This window comes from Sciurus carolinensis, chromosome 2 (genome assembly GCF_902686445.1).
Source record: "Sciurus carolinensis chromosome 2, mSciCar1.2, whole genome shotgun sequence".
Classification (NCBI taxonomy): Eukaryota; Metazoa; Chordata; class Mammalia; order Rodentia; family Sciuridae; genus Sciurus; species Sciurus carolinensis.
This window is the reverse complement of record NC_062214.1, coordinates 534,657-562,653: the sequence shown is the minus strand read 5'-3', so window position 1 is coordinate 562,653 and position 27,997 is coordinate 534,657. Positions and strand designations below refer to the sequence as shown.

General features: G+C 54.1%; 1 protein-coding gene across 8 annotated transcripts; it reads right to left on the bottom strand.

Moving 5' to 3' along the window:
- Positions 1-11: 11 nt before the first annotated feature.
- Gmeb2 (glucocorticoid modulatory element binding protein 2) lies at positions 12-25,714 on the bottom strand. Of its 8 annotated transcripts, none has more exons than XM_047539711.1 (10): positions 25,557-25,714; positions 18,439-18,573; positions 12,630-12,727; positions 11,844-11,971; positions 7,283-7,386; positions 5,795-5,952; positions 3,878-3,949; positions 3,524-3,661; positions 3,174-3,296; positions 12-2,697 (listed from the first exon to the last, which is right to left on the bottom strand). In XM_047539711.1, the coding sequence occupies exons 2-10, from the start codon at positions 18,567-18,569 to the stop codon at positions 2,057-2,059; spliced, it is 1,593 nt and encodes a 530-aa protein (XP_047395667.1). In that variant the 5' UTR covers positions 18,570-18,573; positions 25,557-25,714; the 3' UTR covers positions 12-2,056. The 8 variants fall into 8 exon arrangements, with proteins under 8 accessions (XP_047395667.1, XP_047395671.1, XP_047395672.1 ...); XM_047539715.1 differs by having other exon boundaries at positions 18,439-18,622; positions 25,557-25,679; XM_047539716.1 differs by lacking the exon at positions 25,557-25,714 and adding an exon at positions 24,274-24,405.
- Positions 25,715-27,997: the final 2,283 nt, after the last annotated feature.

The following is a 27,997-nucleotide window of genomic DNA, read 5'->3' as shown; positions in this document are numbered from 1 at the left end:
CAGAATTTACGAAAAAGGTTTTTATTTTAAGTCAAAGTACCAAGCAGATGCTTGCAAAACATAGAAAGTGAAACCCAAACCGCGCCCTTCCCCAGGTGCCTCCGGCACTCACTGAGCTGACACTCTCTGCAAAAATCAGATCCAGTCCCACTTCCTCAGAAAACTAAACTGAAGGCAGCCACCAGACACCTAGTTGTACGCGGCCAGCGGCTCTTCCTTCCCGCCCTGGCCAGCCCTGAGGAGCAAGAGGGGCAGGGGAAGCCCAGCAACTCCCAGCAGCCAGCAGGCTCTGCAGGAGGCAGCTGGAGCCCGCCAGTGGGGGTGAGCATGCCCTCCATCGCCAGCAAGGTGGGTTCCCCTGTGGTAGGGGCTGGCAGAAGATGTCTGAGGGCAGTTTGGGGCACCAAGAGAAAGAGGGATGGGAATTAATTCCGAAGTTGGTGTGGGGCTTGTGTATGGCTCTGAAGGTTAACTTGATCTTCCAGGGCCTCTGGATGGAGAGGCAGGGGCTGACCAGCAATGCCATGTTGCACATGGCCTGAGCTGCTGGGCCTTGCCCACACCCACCACCCTCCTGATGCCCACAAGGTCATGCTGCCCCATGTCACAGGACTCAAAACGCGAATAAAAATGAATTTTAAAAAAGGAGTATGTACACAAACAAGTAAACGTCTCGCTGAAACCAGCTGATTCCTAACAGCAAATGAGGATGTAACAGAAAGAAAACAAGAAACAGAACCTCAGTAGCTTGACATGGGTAAGGGACCCTGGTCACAACAAGGGTGTGGAGGTGGAGTCTGGGCACTTAGGAGGGATGGATGGACAGACAGAGGGACAGCCAGTTCCTTTCAAAGCAGCAAAAAGGGACAGCAGCTTTGTCCCCCTGTGGGGCTCTTATCTGACAGTGGGGCTCTTGTTTGACAACCACCAGGAAGGTCTGCAGACAGCTGGCCCCACAGATCACCCCACCTCCCAAAATGTCTGGCTCCAGGGGCTCTGGCCTGGAAGATAGCCCCTGCCTGGTCTTCCTGAGATCCCAAACCTGACCTGCAAACCGACTACAGACAGCCCTTCATGGAATATCTCAGGCCCTGTGTCCCCTAGCTGACCTGCCCTATGCCCTGGGGGGGCTCAACAACTGACTGCATGCAGGGGTCATCTCAGCCCCCACAAGTCTGAAGGAACACCCCCACACAAATGCCCCAAAGAGCCTCACCTTGGGGAAGGGCACTGCCCAAGATCTCCAGCACCTGGCCAGGTGCATACACAAGTGCTCCAGGCCCATTCCAAAGCCGCCTCGGGAAGCCTAGGCACTCAGCATTGTTTTGGTTGAAAATGCAACAAATTTGATTCTTCCTGGAAGCCTACTAAGCAATACACTTAAAAACACCTGCAGCACATGAGCGATGGCTCTTGACCCTGCCTGGTGTGCCTGGGTGCCCTATCTGAGCACCTGGGGTGGGGGCAGGTGCTGCCCCAGGCCTGCACCTTGGCCCCCAGGGTGCACATTCCCACACAGGCAGAGGAGCGGGGTGTGGCCACACTAACCCTACAGAAAACTGTGGGAAGAAACCAAATCCATAGGATCCATGGGTTTCCACACTTGGGTACTGTTCCCAAGACATGTGTTAGTAATGTCACCAGGACTCAGTGACTCGGCTGGCTCTGGCGCCACCAGCACCTTCAGGGTCTCAGGCACCTGCCGCCCCGGCTCTGCTGCCTGCACCCAGCTGTACCCAGGCCGCCTCCTGGCCATCGAGCCCCTGGCTCCCGCTCAAGGCCCAGTGTGTAAACAGTGTCAACAAGCAACAGGTGGAAAGTCTACTTCCCAAGAGAAAAGGGGAGGGTTTGGACGTGAAGACCCCCTCCCAGATCTGGCATCGGTCCTCCCATTCGCCTAGCAAAGCCTCCCTTGGTTCAGCCCACTAGACCTGCCTGTGCACAGCCAGCCCCATGGCCTCTGCCTGCAGCGGCCTGAGACGAGGCAGCCAGCTCCATCCGCCCTGAGGGGCCTTGCCCTCCCAGGACACACCCTGCAAGAGGCCTGGGTTCCCGGCTACTTCTGCTCATGGTCCTCGGCCACAGCGGCCACCTCGATGGTGGCTGTGTGCTCCTCAGGTCCAGGGGCTGCGGCAGTGGGCACTGTCACAATTGTGCTGCCTGCAGGTGACGCCTGAGCCACATTCTGCAGGGTAGGGCCCAGGCTGGGTAGGGTGAGCAGTTGCAGTGGACTGACCACCTTCAGCACAGTGCTGCCATCTTGCATGGCTGCTGTGCTCAGGACTGTGAGACTGGATGCGTCCGGGTGGATCTCGACTGTGCTGGGGAAGCTGGAGCCTGAGGAGGCCAGGACCGTGTAGCCCCCAAGCAGCGGCGAGGCTGGCGAGCTGGCTGGCGGAGCCTGAGGGGAGCCCTTGCCCAGGACAGCCGAGGGCAGCGTGGACACCACTTTACCAAGGGGCACGCTAGCCAGCTGGGGCACAGGCACACCCGGGCCAAGGGCAATCTGTGCAGACTGAGTGAGCACCTGTGAGGCCACGGCAGCTGGTCCAGATGTGGCGCGTGCAAGCCGCGGCCGCTTGGCCGGGGGTGGCAGGGGCACGGGTGTGAGCGTCATGAGCACGTTGCTGAGGTGCTGGGACTTGTGCTTCAGCTCCCGGGCACGGCGCCGGTGCTCATCACACTGCTGCTCCAGGGCTGCAGGGACACACGTGTCACCACAGGGTGGCCCAGAAGCCACCAGCACCAGACACCCAGGGCCAACTGCCTAAGGCCAGGCCAGCAGGGGGGACAACTAGGGCCACCGCTTCCAGGTGGAAGCCATGTGCCAAGCAGTCGCTGCAGGCAAAGCTGCTCTTGGGGCCAAGCAAGCTTATTCACACGCATGTGCAGTGCACACGCCAAGGACCACACCAGCGGAAGCTGGGAGCAGACGCACAGAGCATGTCTGCTGGTGGCAAGGTGGCCCTCCCTCTCCTCTTCACTTTTCTTAAATAGCCACTTGGCCTCCCAAGGAGGAAGGTGGGCACTGTCACCTCTGCCTCTAGCCTGGCCATCTGCATGATACCTGTGTTCCTCGCTGGCCAGGCCCAGAGCAGAAGCTCACACGCACAGCTCTGACAGAGAAGCCCAGAGGTAGGCCACGGTGCCCGAGCGCCCTGTTGCTGGTGTACCTGCCAGGTCCCGGGCGTACTGCTCCCGAGAGCGGTCCATTTGGCACTTGTGGCTGGCCAGCACCTTCTTCACCAGGTCCAGCATGCCAAAGTTCTGTACGATGTTGTTGAGGAGGACAGCATCTGAAAGGAGAGTGCAAGCACTCAGTGAGCACCAGGCCCCATCCAGAGGCCAGCTCCTCAGCCTGCACCAGCAGGAGAGGCTCCACAGGCATCTGGGACACCGCTGTGGGCCTCCCACACCCCCTTAGCACAGCAGGTCCTGTGTCCTGCATCTAGGCCAGGCCTCCATCCCAGCCATACGGCAGGCCCTGGGGGAACCCACAAGGGGGCGGCTCAAGCCCCCTCACCTCGGAGCTGCAGGGGAGGGTCCTGCACCCGCTGCTGCAGGCCTTTCATGGTTTCCTCCAGCTCCTGCTGGAACTCTTGAATGACTTCGTCCAGAAGGCCAGCATCCTTCAGGCCTCTCCAGAAGGCAAACGTGTCATCTGTGGGGAGGAAGAGGTCGGGTGGGCAGGAAGAGCACTGCTACAGAGGACGGCCACGAGGACACTGCCCAAGGAGGTCAGAGCACATTACAGCCCATGTCTAACAGGCCAGTGGCTAAGCTCTGTCTCAGAGCCCCCAGGACAGCAGTGGCCAGAGTATGGACCACAGCTTCCCCCACGGCCCACGTGCACCTGTGAAAGTCCACAGGGTCATACCTCCAATGGCCGTGGTCCAGTCGCTGGGGTCCTCACAGGTCTCGATGGTGATGGTGGCAGGAGAGCCATTCACTGCGAGTAGAGTAGAGCCATGGTGAGTGTGACGGGGGCTCCCACACCTCAGGCCCTGCCATGCCTCCCGGGCTGTCTGCCACGGTTACACACACACACACACACAGGACAGAGAACAGGAAACAGTCCTCCTCCCACCACTGTGTGACTCAATGCTGGCTTGTCAAGATCCTGCCCAGCTGGCCCCACAGATGGGTGTGGACCAGTCACCCTGGCTTTCTCTTTGCCCCTTATCTAGCTTTAATTATGCCACTATGATCTCAGCCTGTATCAGATTTCTATTTTTCTGAATCAAGAAAGACAAGCCATCCCGAGGCCATTTCCAGTAGCTACAAACTCCAGCTGTCTGTAGTTTGTACTTGGCGCCCTGGAGTTTCTGACAGGCTTCATGCACAGGCCTGGCTAAGAAGCAGACCCAGAAACAGATGGATGTTTTGGTAACTTTCCAGGCTCATACCAGCCCTGCCCTCATCAACAGTGTGCTGGAATCAAGTGAGGCGTGAGCTGACACTTGTCACAGCCTGGGCAGGTATGCCACCTTTCCCTGACTACACAAAGCTAAGCCAAAGGTTCTCAGAGATCAGGCTCAAGAAGCCCAGATGAACCCTGCCTCTGACTGTGCCTTTCCTGGGTGGAGCAGACACGAGTAAAGGGGTGCCCACCTATCCTGGCTGGTCATCCATAGCTTACTTTAATAAGGTAGGGCAGAGGGTCTGGGCCAAGCCCTGGGTCAGCCATTAGGATACTGACTGCCCAGCTTCCCACACTGCCATGCTCCCACCTGTCCCAGAGGGACTCTGCCTGGACTGTCAACATCTGGCCTGGGGCTGTGGTTCAGGAAGGGGCTAAGCACAAGATACCCTCAAAATGTTGCAAACTGTAGCCACTAACCAAGGAAAGGCTGGCAATAGCCAGCCCCCTGACCACAGGGGGCAGCGTCCCTGGGCTGCTCAGGACTCAGTCCATCTACCACGCAGGACACAGGGAAGGATGTGGGGCAGAACAAGGAGGTCTCAGGCCACCGCGGGCCCAATTCCCCTCCACTAAAGCCCCTCCACCAGCCTGTCTGGGTGCATGATGGGACGAACCCACCACACACTCCAGCACACTCCGCCCAACGCCATGGAATGACTATTAGGGACAGCAAGTGACAGTGCTGCAAAGAGAGTACTGCCAGACACTGCTGTGACACATGGGGGCTCAGGACCCAACCATGGTACAGTCTTGGTTTAAGAAGACTTTCTCAAGCCAGGCACTGTGGCCATGCCTATCATCCCAGCAACTTGGGAGGCTGAGGCAGGAGAATCACAAAGTTTGAGGCCAGTGTCAACAACTTAGTGAGACCCTGTCTAAAAATAAAATAAAGGGCTGGGGATGCAGCTCAGTGGTACAGCATTTACCTAGCATGCAGAACACCCTGGATTCAATCCCTAGTATCACATACACACAAAAATAAAAGAATGAATGAATGAAAAGAAAAAGAAGTCCAAAGATAAAATAAGAAGGGAAAGGGCTGGGGATAGGGATGTAGCTGAGAGGCCCTGGGTTCAATCCCCAAGCACTCCCCCTACCAAAAAAAAAAAGAAAGAACAATTTCTCCTTCAAGAAGCCGAGGGAATCCCAGGAACGCCTGATCCCTATGGTCCTGAGCTGCAGAAACCCACATGGAAGAACATTTCAGATTGTCACCAGTGTCCAAGTTGCCAGGAGAGGTATGAGAGCCACATGCTGCTCTGCAAGCCATAAGCACTGAGGGGCACTGTCCCAAGTGCGGGAAGGGCTGGGAGAGGAAGGCCAGGACACGGGCAGCCAGAGGGGGACTGGCCTGTGAGACCCTCCACCTACCATCTGCTGTGGCAGGTGTGAGTGGGAGGTACTCTGCGGCCGTGGGGCTGCTCAGGGACACGCGAGCCCCCGAGAGGTCAATCTTGGTGCTTCGGCAAGTGTTGGAGCAGACCTTGTCATGCTGGTAGAAGTCCAGCTCCCCTGAGTCCATTATCTTCCTGCGGAGAAGACCAAGAACCTAGGTGAGACCCAGTCCAATATGCTTCATCCCCCACTCTGACTTGGGCCATGCAGCTGCACCGGCAGGGTCCCTTGAGGTGGGAGGGGACCGCACCCTCCCCTGCACACAAAGTTCCAATGGGAACAAGCTGCGGATGGCACTGCCACCTCAGGTCATCCATACAGGGCTCAGTACACAGAAAGGAGACAAATGCACTGGCTGGGGGGCATCTGGAGGTGCCCGTCCACGCTGCTTCTGCAGACCCAGGGGAAGTGGCTTAGCCCACTGCAACACCTGTGGCCAGTTCTGAGTCAGAGATGTGGGAGCCACTTTCAGGAGAGGCCTGAAAGAAGGCAGACAGGAAAGAAGGTCAGCAACTGCAAGAGCAGACTCGCAGCCACGTGCACATCCAGGGATCTGCATTCCCAGGCCTAAAGCCTAGTCTGTTATTTCTCAGTCAGCCTTCCATGCCTGTGAACAAAAGCCAGCAGCTCCCACCTTGCTGAACATTCCCCTAGCCTCAGGTGTATGCACAGTTCACCAGCACAACACAACAACCCACCGGCCATGTTCTAGAAAACCAGAGGCCACTAGGTGGGACTGGCTGAGAGCTGTGGGGAAGGACCTGGGGCTGATCACTCCTGAAGCCAAATTCTGACTCTGACACAGAGAAGGGCACCTGCTCAGGAGGCAAGGTGGACACTGGCTGTGGCACCTCACTGCAGTGCCCATACCTCTAGGCACACAGACCAGGTGTGGCTCTCAGGTTACAAAGAATGCCGGCCAGCATGGTTTACCAGCTATCTGTGTAGTCCACAGGAGACTGCAGCAGAGGTAAGACCAAAAGGGAGAGGAGAAGGGAGGGAGGAGGGAGGAAAAGGGAGACGCTGGGGAACAAGCTGACCGATCCTGTTATGTGCATGAATAAACATGGCATCAGGAATCCTACCACTGTGTATGATTTTAATGCACCTAGATTTTTTAAAAAATAAGGACAAAAAGAAAAAAGGTTGACATAAGACACTATGCTGAGATAGACCTGGGTGCCTAACTGAGGCACAGACACCAGGTTAGCAATTAACATTTGAACAGTGACAGTCATCAATGCCTCCAAGTAAAGAACCAGTGGAAATTAAAATGAGATTTGGAAAAAAAAAAAAAAAAAAACCCTAAAAAGTCTGACAGTATCCCTGCTGGGTGGACCCACACCCTGCAAGGTGTAAGCAGAGGTCCCCACAGGGGAGAGAGCTGTAAGCACCCCACATCCAACACACAGCTTTTCAAAGGGCAAAGCAAGGGCTCTCTGCCCCGCACCTGCAGGCGCACACCTGAGCATGATGCCGTTCATCCGGATGGCTCTCTTCCAGTCCTTCAGGGTGGACTTCCCCGCCAAGTGCACGAATTCCTTGGGGCTGATCACATGCTCGTCATACTGCAGAGAGCACAGCAGTCAGGGTCAGCTCAGCCTAGACTCTGGTCTGGGGGGCTACAGCCCGCTCTGCTCTGCTCTGCTGCCAGAGCTTGTGCCAGGGCTAATGGTGGGGAGGAGAGCCCTGTGAGGCTCTGAAGCCCTAGCCTTGCCACGCAGTGCCCCCACGGTCAGGGGCTAGGGTAGGCCCAGCCCTGCACTCACACTTGGCATGCTGCTGCCCACAAGTGCACTGTGTGCCTGGGAATGGGGAGGGCTGAGCTGACCAAATGCAAAAAGCCTGTGGCACGCTCTTCCTCCAGATGGTCTCAGCAAACCTTGTAACATACACGTTACATCATAAAAGGTAATATTAATAAAAAATCACAAGCACGTAGACTAAGCTGTGAATGACCCCTGCTACCCTGCCAGGATACAGAGCAGAAAACAGCACCCTGTCCTGCATGAGGCTCACACATAACCACTTCAAAGTCAGAGGACCATCGCCCTGCTGAGAAGGTAAAATATCCTATTCAATCCTATTAAGTAAGCAATTATTAGAACCAAAGAATGAAAATAAAACTTTGTTTCCTTAGAAAATCAGCAGGCTAGGGATGGAGGAGCTGCTAGGTCCTGGGGCTGCCTCACCCTGGCATTCCACCCGAGCAGGGTGCCTGGGCACGCAGAGCTGGTGGAGATGGTGCTCCACACTCCATGAGCTCTGCACTCCTCTCGTTACTCCAGGCTGCAGTTGAGAGGTCACCTCTATGAAGCCCAACAGGGCGGAGCCAGAAAGTCCCCTCTGGCCACACCATGCTACCCTGAATCCTCAGAGGCAAGCACAGCCTCTGCCAGTCTGGACCGGCCACCAGCCTCCTCCTGCACAAGGCTGTGCTAGACAGTGCCCACCTGGCCTGCTTCTGCTCCAGGCTTGGGTCCACCAACCTCCTGGGCTCTAGATGGTCCCTTTCCCTTCTTGCCCTCCTTTGGGATGACTGCTCCCTCTGGGTTCCAGGTTCTTCTCTGCAGTCCTGTCTTCTCCTGTGGCTCTTGACACAGAATATGCTATGCCTTGGCTGTCAGAACCCAGGGCTTCCTGGGCACCGCTGTGTGGCCAGTGCTTATCTTTAGACCCTCCCAGGATACCAGTACACATGCTGGTTGGCCCTATGGGATGTGCCTTCGTGTCTCTCACACTTCCATCTGGGATCTCTTTCCTCTGTCTGAAACACATTCAGAATGTCCTTCAGTGAGGATCTGTTGGTGGCAACTCGGTTACACCTGAAAGCATATTTCACCCTAATTCCAGAGATGACTTTGCCATGGGCACTTGCTCTCCCTTGGCACAGGGAGCACCCAGCCCTGCCACCTCTGGCTCCTGCTCCACTGCTTCTGGGATCTTCTTTCAGGGCAAAGGTCTTGAGGGTCTTCTCTATTCCTGTGGTTCTCTCATTTCACCATGAAGTAATATTATGCTGTGGCACATTTCTTTCTTTTTCTTTTGATATAATTTCAAACTTACAAATAACTGCAAGAAAGTCCAAGGAGTTCTGTTGTCCTCACAGCAGGCTCTCTGCTACCTGGCTGGCCCTCTGTGCATCCCTTGCCCAGGTGTGTGCATGGATGTGCATCATCTTCTGGGCCTCTGAGGCTGGACCCCAGACCACCTGCATGTGCTCCCTAGAATAAAGTGCTTTGGTACAGCCGGAGGGTGGCTCTCAAGGGTACCACCCCGTGGTCCGCAGTCCACGTTCAGACCTATGACTGCCCCAGCAGCAGCCTTTTCCACTGCACTTCTCTAATGGTCACTCCACCCAAGACTGACATTGTGGCCACAGCTTCTCTGCAGGCTTCTCACAATGGCATAGCTCTCTAGCCTTTCTTGGTCTTTCTGAGCCTTCTTATCACCAAGCATGCAGATTGGGCCCCTTGATTTGTATCTGGATCTTTTCAGGAGCAGTCAAAGAATTCCTGCCCATCCATCTTTTTTTTTTTTTTTTTTTTTTTTTTTTTTTTTTTTGCGGTACTGGGGATCGAACTCAGGGCCTTGTGCTTACGAGGTAAGCACTCTACCACAGCTGAGCTATCTCCCCAGCCCCTGCCCATCCATCTTGATGGGGGTGAGGCAGACATCCCTCACCTGGATGTGGTGGTGTCTGGCAGGCTTCCCCACTGCAGCTACTGCCCTCCGCCTTTGCCTGTGGTCCACGAGGATGGACTGAGCACTCAGCATTCCCAGCTGCCACTCCTTCATGTCTGTGAGCTGGCATTCTAACAGGAGCACTTCACTCCACCCCACACACTTACTGCGTGTGAGAAAATGACATGAAACACACTGCAGTAAACAGGGACTCATAGATTTCTGCCCTACTTCAGTTATCTGCTTTTGATTTTGTTTTGCAGCACTGGGGATTGAACCCAGGGGTGTTCTGCTCTACCACCTAGCTGCATCCCCGGCAATTTTTCCTTTTTACTTAGAGACAGGGTCTTGCTAAGTCTCCCAGGCTGGTCTTACACTCCTCCTGCTCAGCTTCCCAAGTTGCTGGGTTACAGGCATGGTCACAACACCCAGCTCCTACTGGAGTGAGAGTATCTGACTACAATTTTTTGCTGTGCTGGGGATTAAACCCAGTGTATGTGAGGCAAATGCTCTACTACTGAGCTGCACTCCAGTTCACTGTTACTTATCTGTGTGTTAAATTGTCCCGGGTGGAGACAGTGAGATCTTTTCATCCAGCATGACTTTATGAGGTCTCCTGAACTGTGGACTCACACCCTCCCATAGCCATGAGGCACTCACACCTTCTTTGCAAACAGATGTGTTGGACTTTCTCCTGCTTCTGTTCTCCACCTTCTTTCTTCGGTGGAGCATACTCTAGCTGAATTCTTTGGTTTTGTCTTCCAGTTCATCAGTCATCTCTTTAGCTATGTCTAATCTGCTCTGACACAAATCAACCAAGTGTTTAATTCTATTCTTCACTTCTATTTGTGCTTCCATCAAATCTGTTTATGCTTTACTGTGTTCAGACTTCTCTTTTATTTCTTGAAATAAATTAAACAACTATTTTATGTTCTGTGTCTTAAAATTCTAACTCCTAGGGCTACAGGTGTAGCTCAGTCTACCATATCCCATATGAGGCCCTAGATTTGATCCCAACATCGCAGAACAAGCAAAACAAAACAAAACCCTGCAGTTGAAGCCTCTTTGGGTCTGACCCTTGCTGGGGCCTCTGGTAGGCACTTGCTAGGGTGCTCATTTCTTGTGTCCAGTGTTTTTGCTTATTTTACTGTGAGCTGCTCCTTTTCTTAGCACTTTGTGGAAATTACTTAAAGCCTGAGACAAGGATGCATTTCTGCAAAGAAGGCTTTTCATCTACCTCTATCAGATCCTGGGGACTGTCAGTCAGAAAACACTGGGCCACACAGGCCACGTGTGAATGCTTGAAGGCCACCCTTTTCTCCTGGTGCCCCACGTGGAGGTGGCACCTCCTTGTTGGGAGCAGGGTAAGGCTGGAAGGATATGCTCAGCAGGACCCTTTGGCGGACAGCTCTAGAGGGATCAATCCCCCACACACCCGTGGTGGTGGGGGACCACCTGGCCTTCTTACCCAGCCTGCAAGGTTGACATAGCCCACCTCAGGGAAGGCTCTCCAACAAAAGCTGGACTCTACCCTAACTCAGGCCTGGTCCTGACAACTTCTGCCTTTCAGTCAGTGTAAAGACACATCTTAAAGCTGCTTTTTAAAAATATCTTTGATTTTTTGTTCCGTTTTTATGTGTGTATGTGTACACCAGGGATTAAACCCAGGGGCACTTAACCACTGAGCCAGATCCCCAGTCTTTTTAATATTTTATTTAGAGACAGGGTCTTGCTGGGTTGCTGAGTTTGGCCGTGAACTCACGATCCTCCTGCCTCAGCCTCTGGAGCTGCTGGGATCACAGGTGTGGACCCCTGTGTCTGGATGGCGTGTTTGTTTTTTTTTTTAAAGGGTCTCACTATGTTACCTAGACTTGACTCCAACTCCTGTGCTCAAGTGATCCTCCTGCCTCAGCCATCCCAGAAGCTGGTACTACAGGTGTGTGTCCCATGACTGGCTCTGCTTTGTGAAAATCTTGATGGATATTTAACTATTTTCAATGTAAGGGACATTTGGGAAGGGGATGGACAAGCATGCTGCCAGAGGAGAATGCCTTTCCCATCATCTTTCCCTGCTACTGAATGAGTCCCCTTAAAGCACACACCTCAAACAAAGCCACTTCCAACTCGGAGGCCACAGTCTCCACCATAGGACCACACACTGCACACAGTGCTGCCTTCCACTGGACTCCCTACAATAGCAGGAACTACTTTTGATGGAGATGCTCCCCACTGTGCCCACAGCTACAACGCTGTCCTTGAGGCTGGCTGGTAGCCTCTTCCTCCTCCTTCCAGGCACAGGACCCTGAACAGGGGTCCAGCAGCTGTCTACGGTGGCCCTCACCTGAACACATTTCACATTGATGCCGGGGCACACGAACTTCCTCCAAATCAGGTTGGCTCTGCTGTCTCCACAGGTGATGGGGTACACAATCTCGGCTTCCAAGCTCTCCCCCTCTTCAGCCATCTTCACTTCTCACAGGCACATGGACAGGGAAGGGCAGAAACACAAAATCAGTTGTGACCTCTCCAAAGCACTTCCTGCAATTCAGAAAGCACTGGTTTTTGGTTGTCAACCTAGAAACCCACTAAATCCAGAAAGACCCAGGTTAGCCAAGAGGGCAGGGTCTTCCTCAGTCCCCGTCAGCGCTCCAGAGTGATCTACAGAGCAGATCAAACTACAGCAGTGTTCAGAAACCCCAGTAACTGCAGGTGGACTCAAGAGTCACCTACAGGGACGAATCAAGTTTTAGTTGGAACCCTACTAGGGAATCCAGGTCTTAGAAATCAAGGGCCTTTAATCTGGTAACACCAAGTCCCAGGGGTTCTAAAAGAGCATCTACTGCCACTCTCTGCCAGTCCCAGCAACAGGCACAGAGAATCCCCAAGGAGAGTGTTGTGAGACACAGTGACCCTTCCTACTCTCCCACCAGCCACAGCAGGAGAAGGGAGCATTACACAAATCTCATCCCACCCGGAGGATCCTAGGGCCCCGCCCAGCCCAACAAGGGCCTTGGGAGCCCTGACAACTGCCCGTCTCAGTTGCTGGCTGTCATGCCCTGTGTCTGCAAAAGAGGCAGAAGGCTGGCTCCTCGCCTGGCACTGCTCCCCACCTGATGCTGCTCCCTACCTAACACGGCCTCCTTGAGCTGTGAGGAGGCTGTGAAGGCTGCGGCGGCTGCAGCAGCTGCATTCTCCGTGTCCACATTGTCTTCTGCCAGGTCACCCCTGGTGAGCAGTGAGAGAGAGCAAGAGAGAGAGAAGGGACCATCAGAGCCCGGAGCACAGCTTCCTCCAGAGATCATTGCTGCAAGGTCTGGGCCAGTGTGCTAAGGGGGGCTGCCTGCTGCCCCCACAAGGACACACACCTAGTGTGTGGACACATGCGTCTAGTGTCCAGAATAGCCCTGGCAAGTGAGGTCAGCCTAATGGATTTATGGAAGCAACAAATGCTCAAGCAGGAATTCTAAACCTCCATTTCTTTCTTTACTAAAGTTTTTATTTCCATTATAATGACTCCATGCAGTTATACAAATCATCAGAAAATAGAATTTCTTATATTTCCTATATAGTGCTGTGCTGGGAATTGAATTAGGGCCTCTACCAAAAAGCCACTCCCCAGTCAACAAAACATAACATTTTTGAAAGACAAAAAAAAAATTACCACGGTCTACTTTCATCCGATACCAAAATAAATTATGAATGAATCAAAAGTAAAGGTAAGCTGGGCACGCTGGCACACACCTAGAGGCTGAGGCAGGAGAACTGCAAGTTCAAAGCCAACCTTAGCAACTTAGAAAAGTCCTATACAACTTAGCGAGACCCTGTCTCTAAATTAAAAAATTAAAAGGGCTGGGGATGTGGCTCAGTGGTTGAGCAGCCCTAGGTTCAACCCCCAGTACCAAAAAAAAAAAAAAAGAGAGAAAGAGAGAGAAAGACAGGAAACTTGAAAGGAATGCCCACAACATAAGGAAGACAAATGGCTGATTGAGAAAGACAGAGAGAGAGAACTTGAAAGGAATGCCCACAACATAAGACAAATGGCTGTCTCCCTACCACAGAGGCCATAGTCAGTCCCACAGCCTGGCAGAAGTTGGAGGCCTCGACCAGAACCTTGGAGAACTTGTGAAAAGACTTGCCATGACTCCTGAGAAGTGCAAGTAAGGACTACAGGAGGTGCTTCCTTCACCCAGATAGTCCTGGGATCAAGAGCGGCCAACAGGTACACTGAGAAGGTTGAGGGGAGGCAGGCAGGACAGCACCACTGGCAAAGCCTGCCAGGGCATGGCGCAGCCCTGGCCCAGCACACCCAAGGCCCCCAGGACCCCCAGCACTGCAGAGGAAAACCTGTGAGGGTTGAGGTGCCTGCAGCCGAAGAGCACATGCCCCTGGACCCAGCTCCCCCACCTCTGGAATCGGTCCACGCACTCACCACAAGGTGGCCACAAACAGTCTCTCTGCAGAAGGGCCTGGACCAGGAAGCCACCCCTGGTTTCTGGAGCCTTGGGCGGGGATGTGGAGAGGCTAGGTGAAACCTGAGCAAGTTGGGGGTTTATTTTCACCACAAATCAAGTCAGAAATGGGAGTTGATTAAAATGCAAACTTGAAGCTGGCCTTTAGGGCATGTTAAGAATGACTACAGCTGGAGATGTAGCCCAGGGGTAGAGCACTTGCCTAGCATGTGCGAAGCCCTGGGTTCCAGCCCCAGCACCACATACTCACACAAAAAAGAATGACTTCCATATGAAGAATAACATTAACTGGAAACACCCAAACTCCAAAGAGCCTGCAGGAACTCTGAAAAGGAAGTCGTCCTCCTGAGATAGGGCTATGCGAGGCACAGGACATGACAGAGTAGGAATGCGTGCTACCCGCAGCACAGTGTTCCTCTGAGGAAGTTAGGAGCAGGGGGGAAAGGAGGACGCTTCTCTAAGGGTACTGGGGTCACTAGGAAACACATCCTGGGCCTCAAGCATTAGCTGGAGATGGAGAGGAAACCACGTTTGGTGCCAATGGAGGCAGAAGTGCATCCACAGACAGGATGGGGCCCTGCACAGGACAGCCCGCAGGACTCCTCCGCAGCCCCTGGGAGGGCATTCTGGTTCGCCCTTCACTTGAAAAATGTCCACTAGGGTCCATGTGCCCACTCCGAGCTCAACACGCAGGGCAGCACCCTTGTCTGCAGCAGGGATGCTCACAGCAGATTGATGGGCAGGCCTGCCAGGCTCCACAGGAGGAGACCACCTAAGTTCTCCCTGAACACCTGCCAGGGAAGAGAGTAGTGCCCACAATGCAGCCAACTAGCTCTGTCCCATCTTCTTACACACACACACACACACACACACACACACACACACACGGGCAGATCCAGATGGGTGCCACACATGTCTACCATCCCCAGGACTCAGGAGGCTGAGGCAGGAGGGTGCATGTTCCCGGGGAGCCTTGGCAATTCAGCAAGACCCTGTCTCAAAATAAAATGCAACGAGGGTCGGGGGTGGCTCAGTGGTAGATCACCCTGTATTCAATCCCTAGTTACTGCAAAAGCCAAAAAAAAAAAAAAAAAAAAGCAAACCTCAAATTTCCCACTAATAGAAAATAGGTAAGTCCCCACTAAAAAAAGAAAAGAGCTTCAGGTCAACCTGCCTCAGAGGCCATGTGGTGCCTCCCCAGAAGATGTATGCAGAGGACCCCTCCTCTCCTAGAGAAAGGACCAACAATCAGCAGCACACAGCACCCTGGCACCAGAGGACCACAGCCTGGGAAATGGCCTCTGACCTTCAAGGCTCCTCCATCTCCATCACGAGGGGTGTTTCCTGCTCCTCAACCCACCTAACTCGGAACAAACGCTGACCAGCTTTGAACAATGGGACGTAAGGGGCTTTGCAGCTCCCACTCCCGATACTGGAACCTTCCCACATGAGGACACTTCAGGCAGGTGTTCCAGAGAAGCCACTCAAGACACCAGCAGCCAGGCCTACGCCAACTCGCCAAGACATAAGAAATGACAGATGTTGCTTTAAGCCACTAAATTTTGCTTCTTTCTTTGGTAATACTGGCAATTGAGCCCAGGGTCTCAGACATGCTACATAAATAATGAGCTATACCCCACAGCCCATTTTATTTTTTATTTTGAGACAGAAGCTCACTAAATTGCCAGGCTGGCCTTGAGGATGTGGTCCTCCTCCCTTGGCCTCCTGAGCAGCTAGGATCACAGGTATGCCACCATGCCTGGCCAAGCCACTAAGTTTTGTGGCGGTTTGCTATGCAGGAAAAGTGTCTGATGCAGGGATGTGCAGGGTGGATGCTGCAGTCTTGTGGGTGGCACAGAACTGTCAACAGAGGCTGGAAGGGGCAGAGGCAGTTTGGCCGAGGCTGCTGTGAAACAGAACCTATGCCAAGGTGACTTAGAAGGTGGAGCACACGCCTGAAAACGTGTGGCTCTCATGGAGCACACCTCCAGGCAGTGGAGAAAGTGCTTCCAGGTTTCAGTGCTGTCAGATGACCATTCAAGCTATTTCATATCTCCCATTTCTCACTTGACAACAACTGTCAAAGTAAATGGCATCCGAAAAAAACCCACCACAGCAGGGCTGAGGTCCTTGGTTCAGGGACTTTCAAGGCCATGTGTGGCCAAAAGCTCTGCCCCCAAAGGCAGAGAGGCCCTTCTCGAAGATTTCACCATGTGGCTTTTTAGCAGGACTGTCCACCTGGTGCCTGGCCTGCCTGACCCTGCATACTGAGTGTGTGGAGAGGGAGCAACTACAGTTTCAGTTCAAGGGTCTCTGGATTCAGAGGTGTTTCAACTGCACCCAGACCTGAGGTGGCCTGCAAGGCTATGGCCAGGTGCCACAGCTGGACAAGACCCTGCTGGGTCTTGGGAATGTGCCAGAGGATGGGGGCAGACTGCAGAAGCAGCCACAGCATCCTGCAACTCTCCCATCCAGAGGCAGTCTTAGTCCACCCTGAACCTGGGCACAGCTGTGTGACATGCTCAGCAATGGGACAGGCACACAGGACACTGAGATCACCTAGGAAAGAAGTCGGGTCACCAGCTGGAGAATAAGAGACTGGCAGGCAGAGGTAAGTGGTCACTATAGCCAACAGGACCTCAGCCTATCAACCAGAGAGGTGACTGAGGCCCAAGGACCACCACAGCTTACCACAGGGCAGTCAGGCAGCCAGACCACAGAAGCAGCGGTCAGTTGGTCCAACTGCAAGAATCTGTATCTGTGTCTTAAGGCACCGAGTTTCAAGTGTTTCCTTACACAGCCAAAGTGACCAGCACAATAATAAACAGGGTAAGGAGAGCTGACCGAACATCTCTTCTCACTGCTCAGTCTTAAACAGATTCAGCATAAGTTCTAAGAGTGTGCAGACTCAGCACCCAGGAAAGGGACCTGCACTTGGTGTGACACAGCAAAGCTGGTCCACAGCAGCCACCTACTCTAATGATGACAGGAAACAAAGGGAACAAACATGACACCTGAATTCTGAGGGCCGGTGTCAGCTGAAGCACATGTTCAGGACAGGCCCAGGGGTCAGCCACTATCACCAGCAGCAAGATACCTACAGGGGTCAGCTCTAAGACCACAACTGTGTAAGAAGATAACAGCCCAAGAAGAAAAGCCTACAGATAATGATATTGAAGGGTCCCTGACGTGGGCTGCATTGCATCACCCCCAGCAGCGAGAAACTTTCCAAGTAGAGCTGGCTCTCCCTGGAGGGTCCTTCCCCAGGAGCCTGGGTGGGAAGTGCTGAAGCTGGGAGTGTGGCAATGGGCTCCCCACGGTGCCAGGAGGAAGCCACACAGGCTTCCCTGACCCAGTGTCACTTCTGCCACTCTCCTACTTAAGCCACCCCAATCTAAGGGGACATGTCCACTTCACATGTACAGCACACCTCTAAGCTATGTGCCAAGGCGCTGACAAAAATCAAAGGAGAACCTCATGGGATCTTCATGGGAAGATCCTCCCAGAAGCCTGCATTTTCAGACAGGGTCTTGGCCACATCCACAGAACAGGGAGGATCATACACCCAGAACGCCCGGGTCCTGGGGCCAATTGTGGTCCACCACAGCATCAACCTCCACTCTGCCCCAGGAGGGAGATGGATGCACTGGGCCCAGTGCTGGAGCACCAAGCAGAGGACAGCGGCCTGAGGCCAGCCCCAACCACACAGCTGCCAGCAAGACACTCATGCGAGCAGCAGACACAGCAACAGGGAGGGGTCTAGGGCCTCCCTCTCAGAGGTTCTGTCAGGCTGTGGATTAGCTCAGTGGTGAAGAGCTTGCCTGGCACACACCAGACACTGGGTTCACTCCTCAGCACCACGAAAACAACCTGCAGAAGAGTGAGGAGCTAAAAGCACATCCACGGTCTGTGGGAGACCCAGGCAGTAGGACACACGTCTGAGCTGGGCAAGACCAGCCTCGGCCCAGGACCCAGGTCCTCTGGTGGGAAGAGCAAAGGCTGGTGGCCCTCTCAGGCTGACCAACGCACTTGCCTCACCCTCAGCCAGATGGGAGCCGTCTGCCCCTCCTAACAACCCTGCCTGTGGGTGGCAAAAGGAAACCAGCACTCACTCATATGCCAACGCTCCTCCATTCAGACCTCCAATCCAAGAAGTGGGAAAGCACTCAGGCTCATGAGGAATGTCAAAATGGACACTGGCTCCTCACCTTCATCTCTTAAAAAACAGTCCCCAGCCATCCCCACTGTTCCATTTATCAAGAGAAATGCCAGGTGACAGACACAGACACAGTCAAGGAGCCGCTGTGCCACCTGGGCTTGTGCTGACCCTCACATTTAATGTGGTTCTTTCTGCAGCCAGTGCTTAAGACAGGCTGGGTCTAGGCTGAGAACCACCACATGCAAAGAAACCTCCAGGCAGCCCCACCACGCCCCCTCCACCCTCAGCAGGTCCAGGGCCAGCCTTACCCGTGAGGGGCCAGGTTTGTGGTCACCAGCACCGTCTTCACCTCCTCCACTCCACTGCCGTCAGCTGCAGTGTCCGGGGTTGTCACAACCACCACCTCCTCCATGTGGACACTCACGTCTGGGGTCGCCATGGCTCTGGGAGGAGGACACGGGGCCACAGTGTCACTCTCCCAGGTTCCCAATCCTAGACAAGGCAGGACACAGGTGGCAGGGAGGTCTCCAGGTCTGCTCAAAAGAACACCCAGTAAACAGCCTCTCTGCTTCTCCAAAGACCCTCCTCTAAGCTCCCAGCTGCTCCTCTCTGACAAGCAGCAGCAGCAGCAGCGCAGGAGCCTCTGCAGGGTCTGAGCATGGGCACAACCCACCACCTTTCCCCTGTAGGAGCCACGCTCCCCCACAGGGCAGGGAGGGAGACCACAAGTCCAGGTGTGAATTCTCTAAAGCAGAGTATCCAGCTGCTACTCTCCCTCCTACTCTGGCTGATCTCAAGGCACTTGACAAGTCCTCTCTCTGGCTGTGAAAAGGGAAACCCATACAGGAAAGAAAGAGGGATGCCCTGATTTTCATTATTACTACCATGACTATCTTTTGCCTTTGCCAACCTTGCCCTCAGACAAACCAAACCCCTACCTGAACCCTGAAATGGTAGCAGAGGCCCTGCAAGCACCAAAACACCCAGGAAGGGGAACTCCCCCACAAGGGGATGGTGGTCCTCAAAGTGAGGGGGCCCACACTGTCCTGCTCTCCATCAGGCCCAGAGTAACAAGATGTGGCTGCATACACAACAGTCCTGAGTTTCTAGCAGAGGACAAAGATAGGGTCCTGAAGTCAGAGTGGGGCATGGTCCACAGGAGGGAAGTGAGACAGTGGGGGAAGACCTGGGTAATTCCAAGATGGTCTACATGTGGCACTCACCCTACATGGCAAACTAAATGCTCTGAGAACTGACCTACAGAGTAGACTACTGCTCAGCCTCGGACCAGTCCTAAGATGGAGCACGCAGACTCTGAAAGTTGACTGACCTAAGCATGGCCACAGAAGGCCTGCAAACATGCATCCCAGATTACAAGTGCAGCTCCTGCTGCAGCAAGAGCATCTGCACCCTTGGGGAGAAGGGGTCACAGGCTGGACCTCACGGCAGAACACCCAACTGTCCAGGGTATTAGAACAGAAGCTGACAATACCAAGTGCTGCGAGGACCTAGGCAATTGAAATTCTCATGGACTGCTGGATGGGTTGCTAACTAATACAGTCACACTGGAAAAGTCTGGTAATTTCTTATGAAGTTAAATGTACTCTTAACATATAACCCAGCAAACCCACTCCTAAATACTTACCTAGAGAAATAAAAACTTACATCTACTTGAAAACGTGTACACAATTCCTTGTAATAGCATTATTCATAACTGTCAAAAGCTGAAAACAACCTACATGTCCTTCAGGAGGTGAGAAGATCACAAAATAGAACATGGCACCAGGCAGAAGGAGCAAATAAACTATGGATTTGTCAACAACCTGGATAAATCAACCTGGGTGGGAAAGGTAATCCCAAAGGAGGCACCACAGGAGTAAACCCCAGGACTCCTAAGAGGACAGGGAATGCAAATGCAGGGGCAGGTGCAGCCCAAAGCAAGGAGCCCCAGGGAGGTTTCCAGGGTCTGTACTACAGTCATAGGGCAGCTTCATGAGTCCACATGTGAAACAATTCATGCAAGTGTACACAAAAAACAAGACGCTTATTTTACCACTTTAAAATCTGCTTAAAACCTAAACCGGCAAAAGATACTTGCTGTTATGGTTGGGCGCCAGGTGTCTCTCAAAAGCAATGTGAGACAATGCAAGAAGGTACAAAGGAGAAATGAGTGGGCTGTGAGAGCCTCAACCCAATTAGTGAACTAATCTTATGATAGAGATTAACAGTAACTGAAGTGGTGGGGTATGGCTGGAGGAGATGGGAATTGGGGCATGATATATTTCTATCTGACAAGTCCTGATCACCATGTATGTTGCTTTCCTCTGCCACACTTTTCTGCCATGATGTTCTGCCTCATCTATAGCCCCAAGGAACTGAGCTGGCCTTCTATGGACTAAGACCTCTGAAACTGTTAGCCCCCAAATAAACTTTTCCTCCTCTTTAGTTGTGCTGGTTAGATCCTTTAGTCACAGCAGTGAAAAAGCTGACTAAACAGAAGTTGGTACCAAGAAGTGGAATTGTTGCTGTGACTAACTTGACGATGTGGTTCAGAAACTTTCTGAGCTTTTTGAATTGATGGGAGGAATTTCAAGATGTTTCGCAGTGCAAAACAGAAATGCTTTAGGTTGTTGTAAGTGGAGCTTAATGGCCAATTCTGGTGGGAGCTCAGAAGACCAGAATGCCAATAGGATTGTGGACAGTGAAGACAGGGCTCAAGGAGGTTCAGAAATGGAGGATTCCATTGGAACTTGGAGTACAGACCATTGCATTGTTTGCATTTTGCCTGTGTCCTGAGATTTTGGGTGAAGCTGATTTTAAAAGTGATGAACTTCTTAATCTGGCAGAAGAAATTTCTAGGCAGCATAGCATTCAGTCAATGGCACAGATATTGCTGGTGGCTTTTAGCCAAATTTTTTGTGATAATCAGGAGCAGAAAGCAGACCAGAAAGATTTGGAAAAAGTGGACTTGAAAGACAGGAATAAAAAAAACGGGCTAAGGAAGTTGCAGTTGTTAAAGACATTACCACCACTACAGAAATGCTAAATATTTTGCCCAGCAACATTAAGAACGATGACTTGAGGGCATCTCAGGAGCTGGGAAGACTACGCCCATCTCAAGCTCAAGGGAGTAAAGGTGAAAATCCTCTTGAGAAGAGACCAGTAGGGCACCCTTCTTGCACAAAGGGGCCTAGGAAGTTTTTTTCAACATGCTTAGCCACCCAGGAACTCATAGAATGCTGCAGCGAGGGTCCCTGTGGGCTTGACTATTGCTTGAGATGGCAGCAGATCTTGGCATCAACCATGTGGTGCTGGTTCTGCAGGGATGCAGGACGCTGAAGTTAGGGGTTGGTGGAGGCTTCTACCAAGATTTCAAAGGAAGGTCTTGGAAGTCAGGCAAAATGCAGCAGGGTCAGAGTCCCTGTGGGCACTCCCTGAGAAGGTACGGTGCAGATATTTGAGGAGGAAGCAGAAGCTGCAATGGAGATCCCCAAGATTAAGAAAATGCTGGGCTGGGGAGATAGCTCAGTTGGTAGAGTGCTTGCCTTGCAAGCACAAGGCCCTGGGTTCGATCCCCAGCACCGTCAAAAAAAAAAAAAAAAAAAAAAGAAATGCCAGTAACATGGGACATCACCCTAGGAAAGCTGCAGGAAATGAGCAGAGAAAAGCCAACAGAAAGGCCACTTGGGCTCTGCATCCAAGGTCCCAGGGGCAGAGTTACACAAGACTTTTGGAGAGGACATCATGTCATGTGCTCCAGATGCCGAACACAGAACTACAGGACTTGTTCGTCCAGCTGGATTTTCTTGCTTTGGTCCTACCTTTCTTTCTATGCCCCTAATTTTGTGAATGGAAATGTTTACTCTGTACCATTATATATTAGATACTTATAAATTGCTTGTCATTTTATAGGAGCTCACAATGTGAGACTGCCTGGAACCTCAGAGAAGACTTTGGACTTGAACTTTAGGTAATCTTGGAACTGTTGAGACTAAGGGGACACTTGGAAATGGACAAAATGTATTTTGCACTGTGAGATGCACTGCAATGTTACAGTCTGCATGTGAGCTGTCCCTCAAAAGCTCTTGTGTGATACAATGCAAGAAGGTACAGAAGAGAAATGATTGGGTTATAAGAGTCTTAACCCAATCAGTGAATTAATCCCATGATAGGGATTAACTGAGTGGTAACTGAAGTGGTGGGTGTGGCTGGAGGGAATTGTGGTGTGGCTTTGGGGTAATATACTTCTACCTGGTGAGTGGAGTCTCTCTGCTTCCTGATCACTGTGAGCTGCTTTCCTCTGCCACACTCTTTCCCCATGATATTCAGCCTCACCAGGAGCCCTGAGGAATGGTGCTGGACTTGTATGGACTGAGACCTCTGAAACCATGAGCCCTTAAATAACCTTTCCTCCTTTACAATTGTTCTGGTTGGGTCCTTAAATCACAACAGCAAAAAAGATGACTAAAACACTTATACCCTTGCGTATATGGTCAATTGATTTCCAGCAAGGCTGCCAAAACCATTCAATAGGAAATGGGGATAGTCTTATCAAACTACGCTGTGGACAACTATTTATCCACATGCAAAAGAATAAAGTTGAATTCACACCATATATTACATACAAAAACTAGCTCAAAATGATCAAACCTACGAATTAAACCTTAAACAATTAGAGGAAAACACAGGGGAACACCTTCATGATCTGGGGATGAAAAGCTCAGACAACCAAAGAATGAACAGGGTGGGTGCAGCTCAGTGCTGGAGTGCTTGCCTAGCATGTGGCGTGTGGCAGGCCCTGGGTCCTGGGTTCATCCCTGCCCCACCCCCATGCAAAGTTAAACACAGAGGAACTACAGGATATGCAATGGAAAGCAGGGACTTTGTTCAGATACTTGTATACATGTCCATAACACACCCCTCACAACAGCCAAAAGCAGAAACGAGCAAACACACAATGAAGAAACAGAAAATGGCACATAATGAATAGACTGCTACTCAGTCTCAAAACAATGAAATTCTGACATCTGCTACTACACAGGTAAATTCTGAAAACATTATGCCAAGTAAAGGAAGCCAGATACAAAAGGACGAATCTGAGCCAGAGCACTTAACCTAGCATGCACAAGGCCCTGGGTCCAATCCACAGTACAGGGGTGGGGGGACGGGGGAGGCCCTTGGGTCTAAGTACAAGACAAAACTGCTCATATGCAATTGGCCAGTATATCCTATTCCAAGATCCAGCTTTCTTCTGGACAAATCAAAATCATTTTCCTTTCACAAAATACCATCGAAGCAGACAGAGGTGCAGTGGCGCACCTATAATCCCAGCTACTTGGAAGGCGGGAGGACGACGAGTTTGAGCCCAGTCTGGGTAACACAGTAAACCCCTTCACAAAAAACAAGCCAGGCACAATGGTGCACACCTGTGATCCCAGCTGCTCAGAAGGCTGAGGCAGGAGCATCACAAGTTGGAGGCCAGTCTGGGTAACTTAGTGAGACCCTTCCTCGAAATAAAGAAAAAAAAAGGGATGGATGTAGACCAAAGTTAGGGCACCCCTGGGTTCAATCCCTGGTATCAAAAACAAAAAAGCAAAACCAAAAAACCTCAAACAAAAAGAAATGCCAACATGGATAGCAGAGGTCATGACCACCAGCCCACAGACGAAATTCCTTGATCCTGTTTTGAAACGTTTTAATTAGTTCAAAACATCTGGCGGTTCCAGCTTCTTCAAAAGCATCAGCAGTGAGCTCTGGAAGCATCCAGCATCAGGTGGACAGGCACTGGCCAGCTGCTCACACGCAAAGGCAGCCCTGTGCCACTGACTGCCACCTCCTTTCACAGCCCAGGCACCGCGGTTATTCCAACGCTGGGTCTGCATTTGGTTTCACAAGTGCTCATCTCAGGCACACAAATCCCTCGGGGATGTCTTCCCAGTGCCCTTAAAACGCTGCCTGTGAAAAGACATTCTGAACCGCGAGTCTGTTCACCTTGTTACACGTCGTCTTTATTTAACCCAGCTCCTTTTACCTGAGTGGAACCAACACAAAACGTGGTGTTTGAAGTTAGCAACCGTTGACTAACCCTAACCAGGCCGTGACCAATGGTGACTGACTGTGGGCCACACGGATTCAGTTCTCACCACTGGGTCTCTATGGATGAGGGGGGACTCCAGGCAGGCTTGTCCCCAGGGTGGGCTCCCAGGGCCAGATCCCCAGGGTGGGCTCTAGCGACCGGGTCCCCAGGGTTGGGTCCCAGGGTGGGCTCCAGCGGCCGGGTCCCCAGGGCGGGCTCCCAGGGTCGGGTCCCAGGGTGGGCTCCAGCGGCCGGGTCCCCAGGGCGGGCTCCCAGGGTCGGGTCCCAGGGTGGGCTCCAGCGGCCAGGTCCCAGGGTGGGCTCCAGTGGCCGGGTCCCCAGGGTGGGCTCCCAGGGCCGGGTCCCCAGGGCGGGCTCCCAGGGTCGGGTCCCAGGGTGGGCTCCAGCGGCCAGGTCCCCAGGGTCGGGTCCCAGGGTGGGCTCCAGCGGCCAGGTCCCCAGGGTCGGGTCCCAGGGTGGGCTCCAGCGGCCGTGTCCCCAGGGTCGGGTCCCAGGGTGGGCTCCAGCGGCCAGGTCCCCAGGGTGGGCTCCCAGGGCCGGGTCCCCAGGGTGGGCTCCCAGGGTCGGGTCCCAGGGTGGGCTCAAGCGGCCGGGTCCCCAGGATGGGCTCCAGCGGCCGGGTCCCCAGGATGGGCTCCCAGGGTCGGGTCCCCAGGGTGGGCTCCAGCGGCCGGGTCCCAGGATGGGCTCCCAGGGCCAGGTCCCAGGATGGGCTCCTGGTGGCAGGGATCCTGGTGGCCAGGTCCCCAGGGTGGGCTCCCGGGCACACAGCCCCACCGCGGCGTCCCCGGCCGCGCAGTCCAGGCGACCCATCTGCGGCCACGGACTCCGCCCCGCCAGGGGTCTGGCCCGACTCGCGGGCGAGCGCGGTCCCGCCGGGCCGCTCACGTGGCTCCCCCGGGGACCCCGTTCCTGTCAGTGCCGGCCCCACCGTGGGCCGCGCGAGGTTCCTGGGGGGCCTCGGCGGCCTCGCGGGTGGGGCCCCTGCGTGCTCCGGCGCCCACGGGCCCCGCGCCCACGGGCCCCGCGCCCACGGAGCCGGCTCCCGCCCGGCCCCGCACCTAGCCGCCCTCGCCCGCCCGCGGCGGCAAGATGGAGGCCGGAAGCGCCGCCGCTTCGCGCGCCCGCCCGCCCGGCGCCCGCGCCCGCCCGCCTGACGCCGCCGCGCCGACGCCGCCGCCGCCCTCGCGCGCCCGCCGCCCCTCCCCCGCTCCCCTCCCCCCGCCGTAACGTCCTGACGCTCCGCAGGGACCCCTGACTGGACGGCGGCGCGTGAGTGGCGCGAGAGGCCTCGCCGCGGGGGGGCGCGGGAGCGCCGGCGCCGCTTACCTGGGGCCCCGCCGGCCTGCTCCGACGCCCGGCGGCGGCGGCGACGGCGGCGGGAACTGCGGCAGCGGCGGCGGTCGGGGGCTTCGCTCCTTGTTGGGGATTCGGCGGCGGCGGCGGCGGCGGCGGCGGCGGCGGTTCGGGCGCGCGCTTCCTAGTGACGCAGGCGGCGGGGCCGCGCACGCACTGCCCGGGCGGGCTTGGTGACTTTTTTGGCGCCCGCCGCGGAGGCGGGTGGCGCTGTAAGATAAGCCCCGGAGGGCTCCGGCGCGCGTGCGCATGCGGCCTCCTTGCGGGTTGCGGGGATCCTAGGGCCGCCGCCTGGCGCTCTGAGGACGTCGGGTGGCCCCGGTGGCGCCGTACGCGTGGCGGACGCGCGGAGGGGAAGGCGGTTTACGGACCGACGGCGGCAGCGGGAGTGCCCGCCGTGTGACGGGGACGGGGCAGCCCCTGCGCGGATCTGCCTTCGGCGCAGCGGGGGGACCTGGGCCCGCGGCCTGGGGACCTGGGCGGCGGGGAGCGCGTCGGCTCTCCGCCGCAGTCGGACCTGCGCGTCTCCGCGTTTTGCATGGTAGAAGTACACTTGAAGAGGGCTGTGGCTGCAGCCTCGGCGTCTGCCGCGTGCACGAGGCGCGCTCTCCGCGCGGCAGGCAGGGGAGCCGCGAGCGCCTCGGCGGGCCGGTGAGACGCCGCGGGGGAGCAGCTGCAGTGGTGCAGCGCGTGGGAGGGTAAGCGTCACTCAGCACCTGCTGGGTTCCTTCCACCGGGCGCAGGCGCCTCGGCCCCGGAGAGCGGCTGAAGCTCGCTCTGGCGGGATGAGGCCGGTGGCGCCTCCTTGCCCCTGTGCTGCCTGTGCACCGGGCTCTCCGGTCCGGGAGTGGGACAGAGGCTGCAGGGTCCCCGAGCTGAAGTGAGAACAGGAAGCAGACGCCTGCGTGGGGCAGCGCGCCCACCTTCCATCCATGGGACGTTTCCAGCAAGCTTCATTGAAGGGACATCATAAGGAGAAAAGTGGTGCTTTCGTTCTGATTTCAGTAACGTCTTTGTACTCAAGCCAGTGAAGCAAAGTCTTTTAAAAATTAAACTGTTGAGCTTTTGTCGGTGCAGTTATTTCGTGTATTATCCGGTAGTATTGCTGTGCGTGTCGTTGTGGAAGTAAAGTGCCAGTGAGATTAAAGGGGAGTGCTGGAAGTTGTCCTGGGGACAAGATCAGGCCTGCAGGGACAGACAGGTGGTGTTACAGCTGGTGACTTCATGCGGTGCTGGCACCCGCTGCTGGGCAGGCTGTGGAGCTGGGCCAGAGTGGGCACTGGTTCCCTGTCCTGTTTATCCACCCTCCTGCCCACCTCAACTTCCAAGTGGGCCTCAAAGGGAAGTAGGGCCAGACCCCTGTAGAGCGAGGGTGTTAGGCTCTTCTCACCGATCAGCCTGACCTGGAGCTGGACTTCTGTTCCTTACAGGCAAAGGGGACTAAGCGTGCCCCTGGGATGGATTCATCTCCTCAGCAGTACTGCTGACTGAGTGCTCCTGCCCCAGAGTTCACATGTTGAGTTCTAACCCAAGATGATAGCCATAGGAAGTGGGGTCTTTGGGACCCCTGAGAGGCCTTCTGCCCCTTCCCAGACAGGAGGACACAACACTGAGCCAACAGTCAGATTTCTCCAGATACCTGATTTGCCAGGGCTTGGGGCTTCAAGTTTCCCTTGTTTATAAGCCACCCATATGGATATTTCTGCTGCTGCAGCCTAAGCAAACTAAACCAGTGTTGAGTGAGTACCCCCGCACCCCCAAATAGGAACTTGCTCATAAAAAGAGGGGCCTTGTTGGAACAGGAACTAGCCAGCAGGCTCGCTGGCTGAAGTCATAGCTTGGACCGTGTGAGCCCCAGTAGGTGCTGACTGCTGAATTATGCCCACAGAATGGCACTGCCAGCCTGCCATGTGGGTGTGTTACCAGATAAGTGGGGAAATAGGACAGTTCTTCCAATGGTTCCAGTTCTCCAATTAATGAAAGTAGCATGTGTGAGGTACTGGGTTCCATCCATAGTACTGGGGAAAAAAACAAAGTCAATAAATGTAGAAGGAAGCAGTCACCTTTATTTGTGACTGGTAAAAATTCACTGATAGTTGTTAAAATAAGTAGTGAAAGTTTGAGGTGAAATAGGGTTTGCGTGATCTCTGAGTATCTTCCCCAAAGTACTCGTTTTGCTAACTTTCTATTGCTCCAACAGATTGTCTCAAATTTAGTGGTTTAGTTGGGCACAGTGACACACATCTGTGATCCCAGCTGCTTGGGAGGCTGAGGCAGGAGGATCACAGGCTTAAAGCCAGCTTTTTTGAGAGTGATGCAGTTCTGGGTGCAGTGGGGCACTGTGCAGCCTGGTTCTGCTCCTGACTCACCACTGTTCCCTCTTGCCAAGGAACAAGTCAGTCAGAAAGCCATAC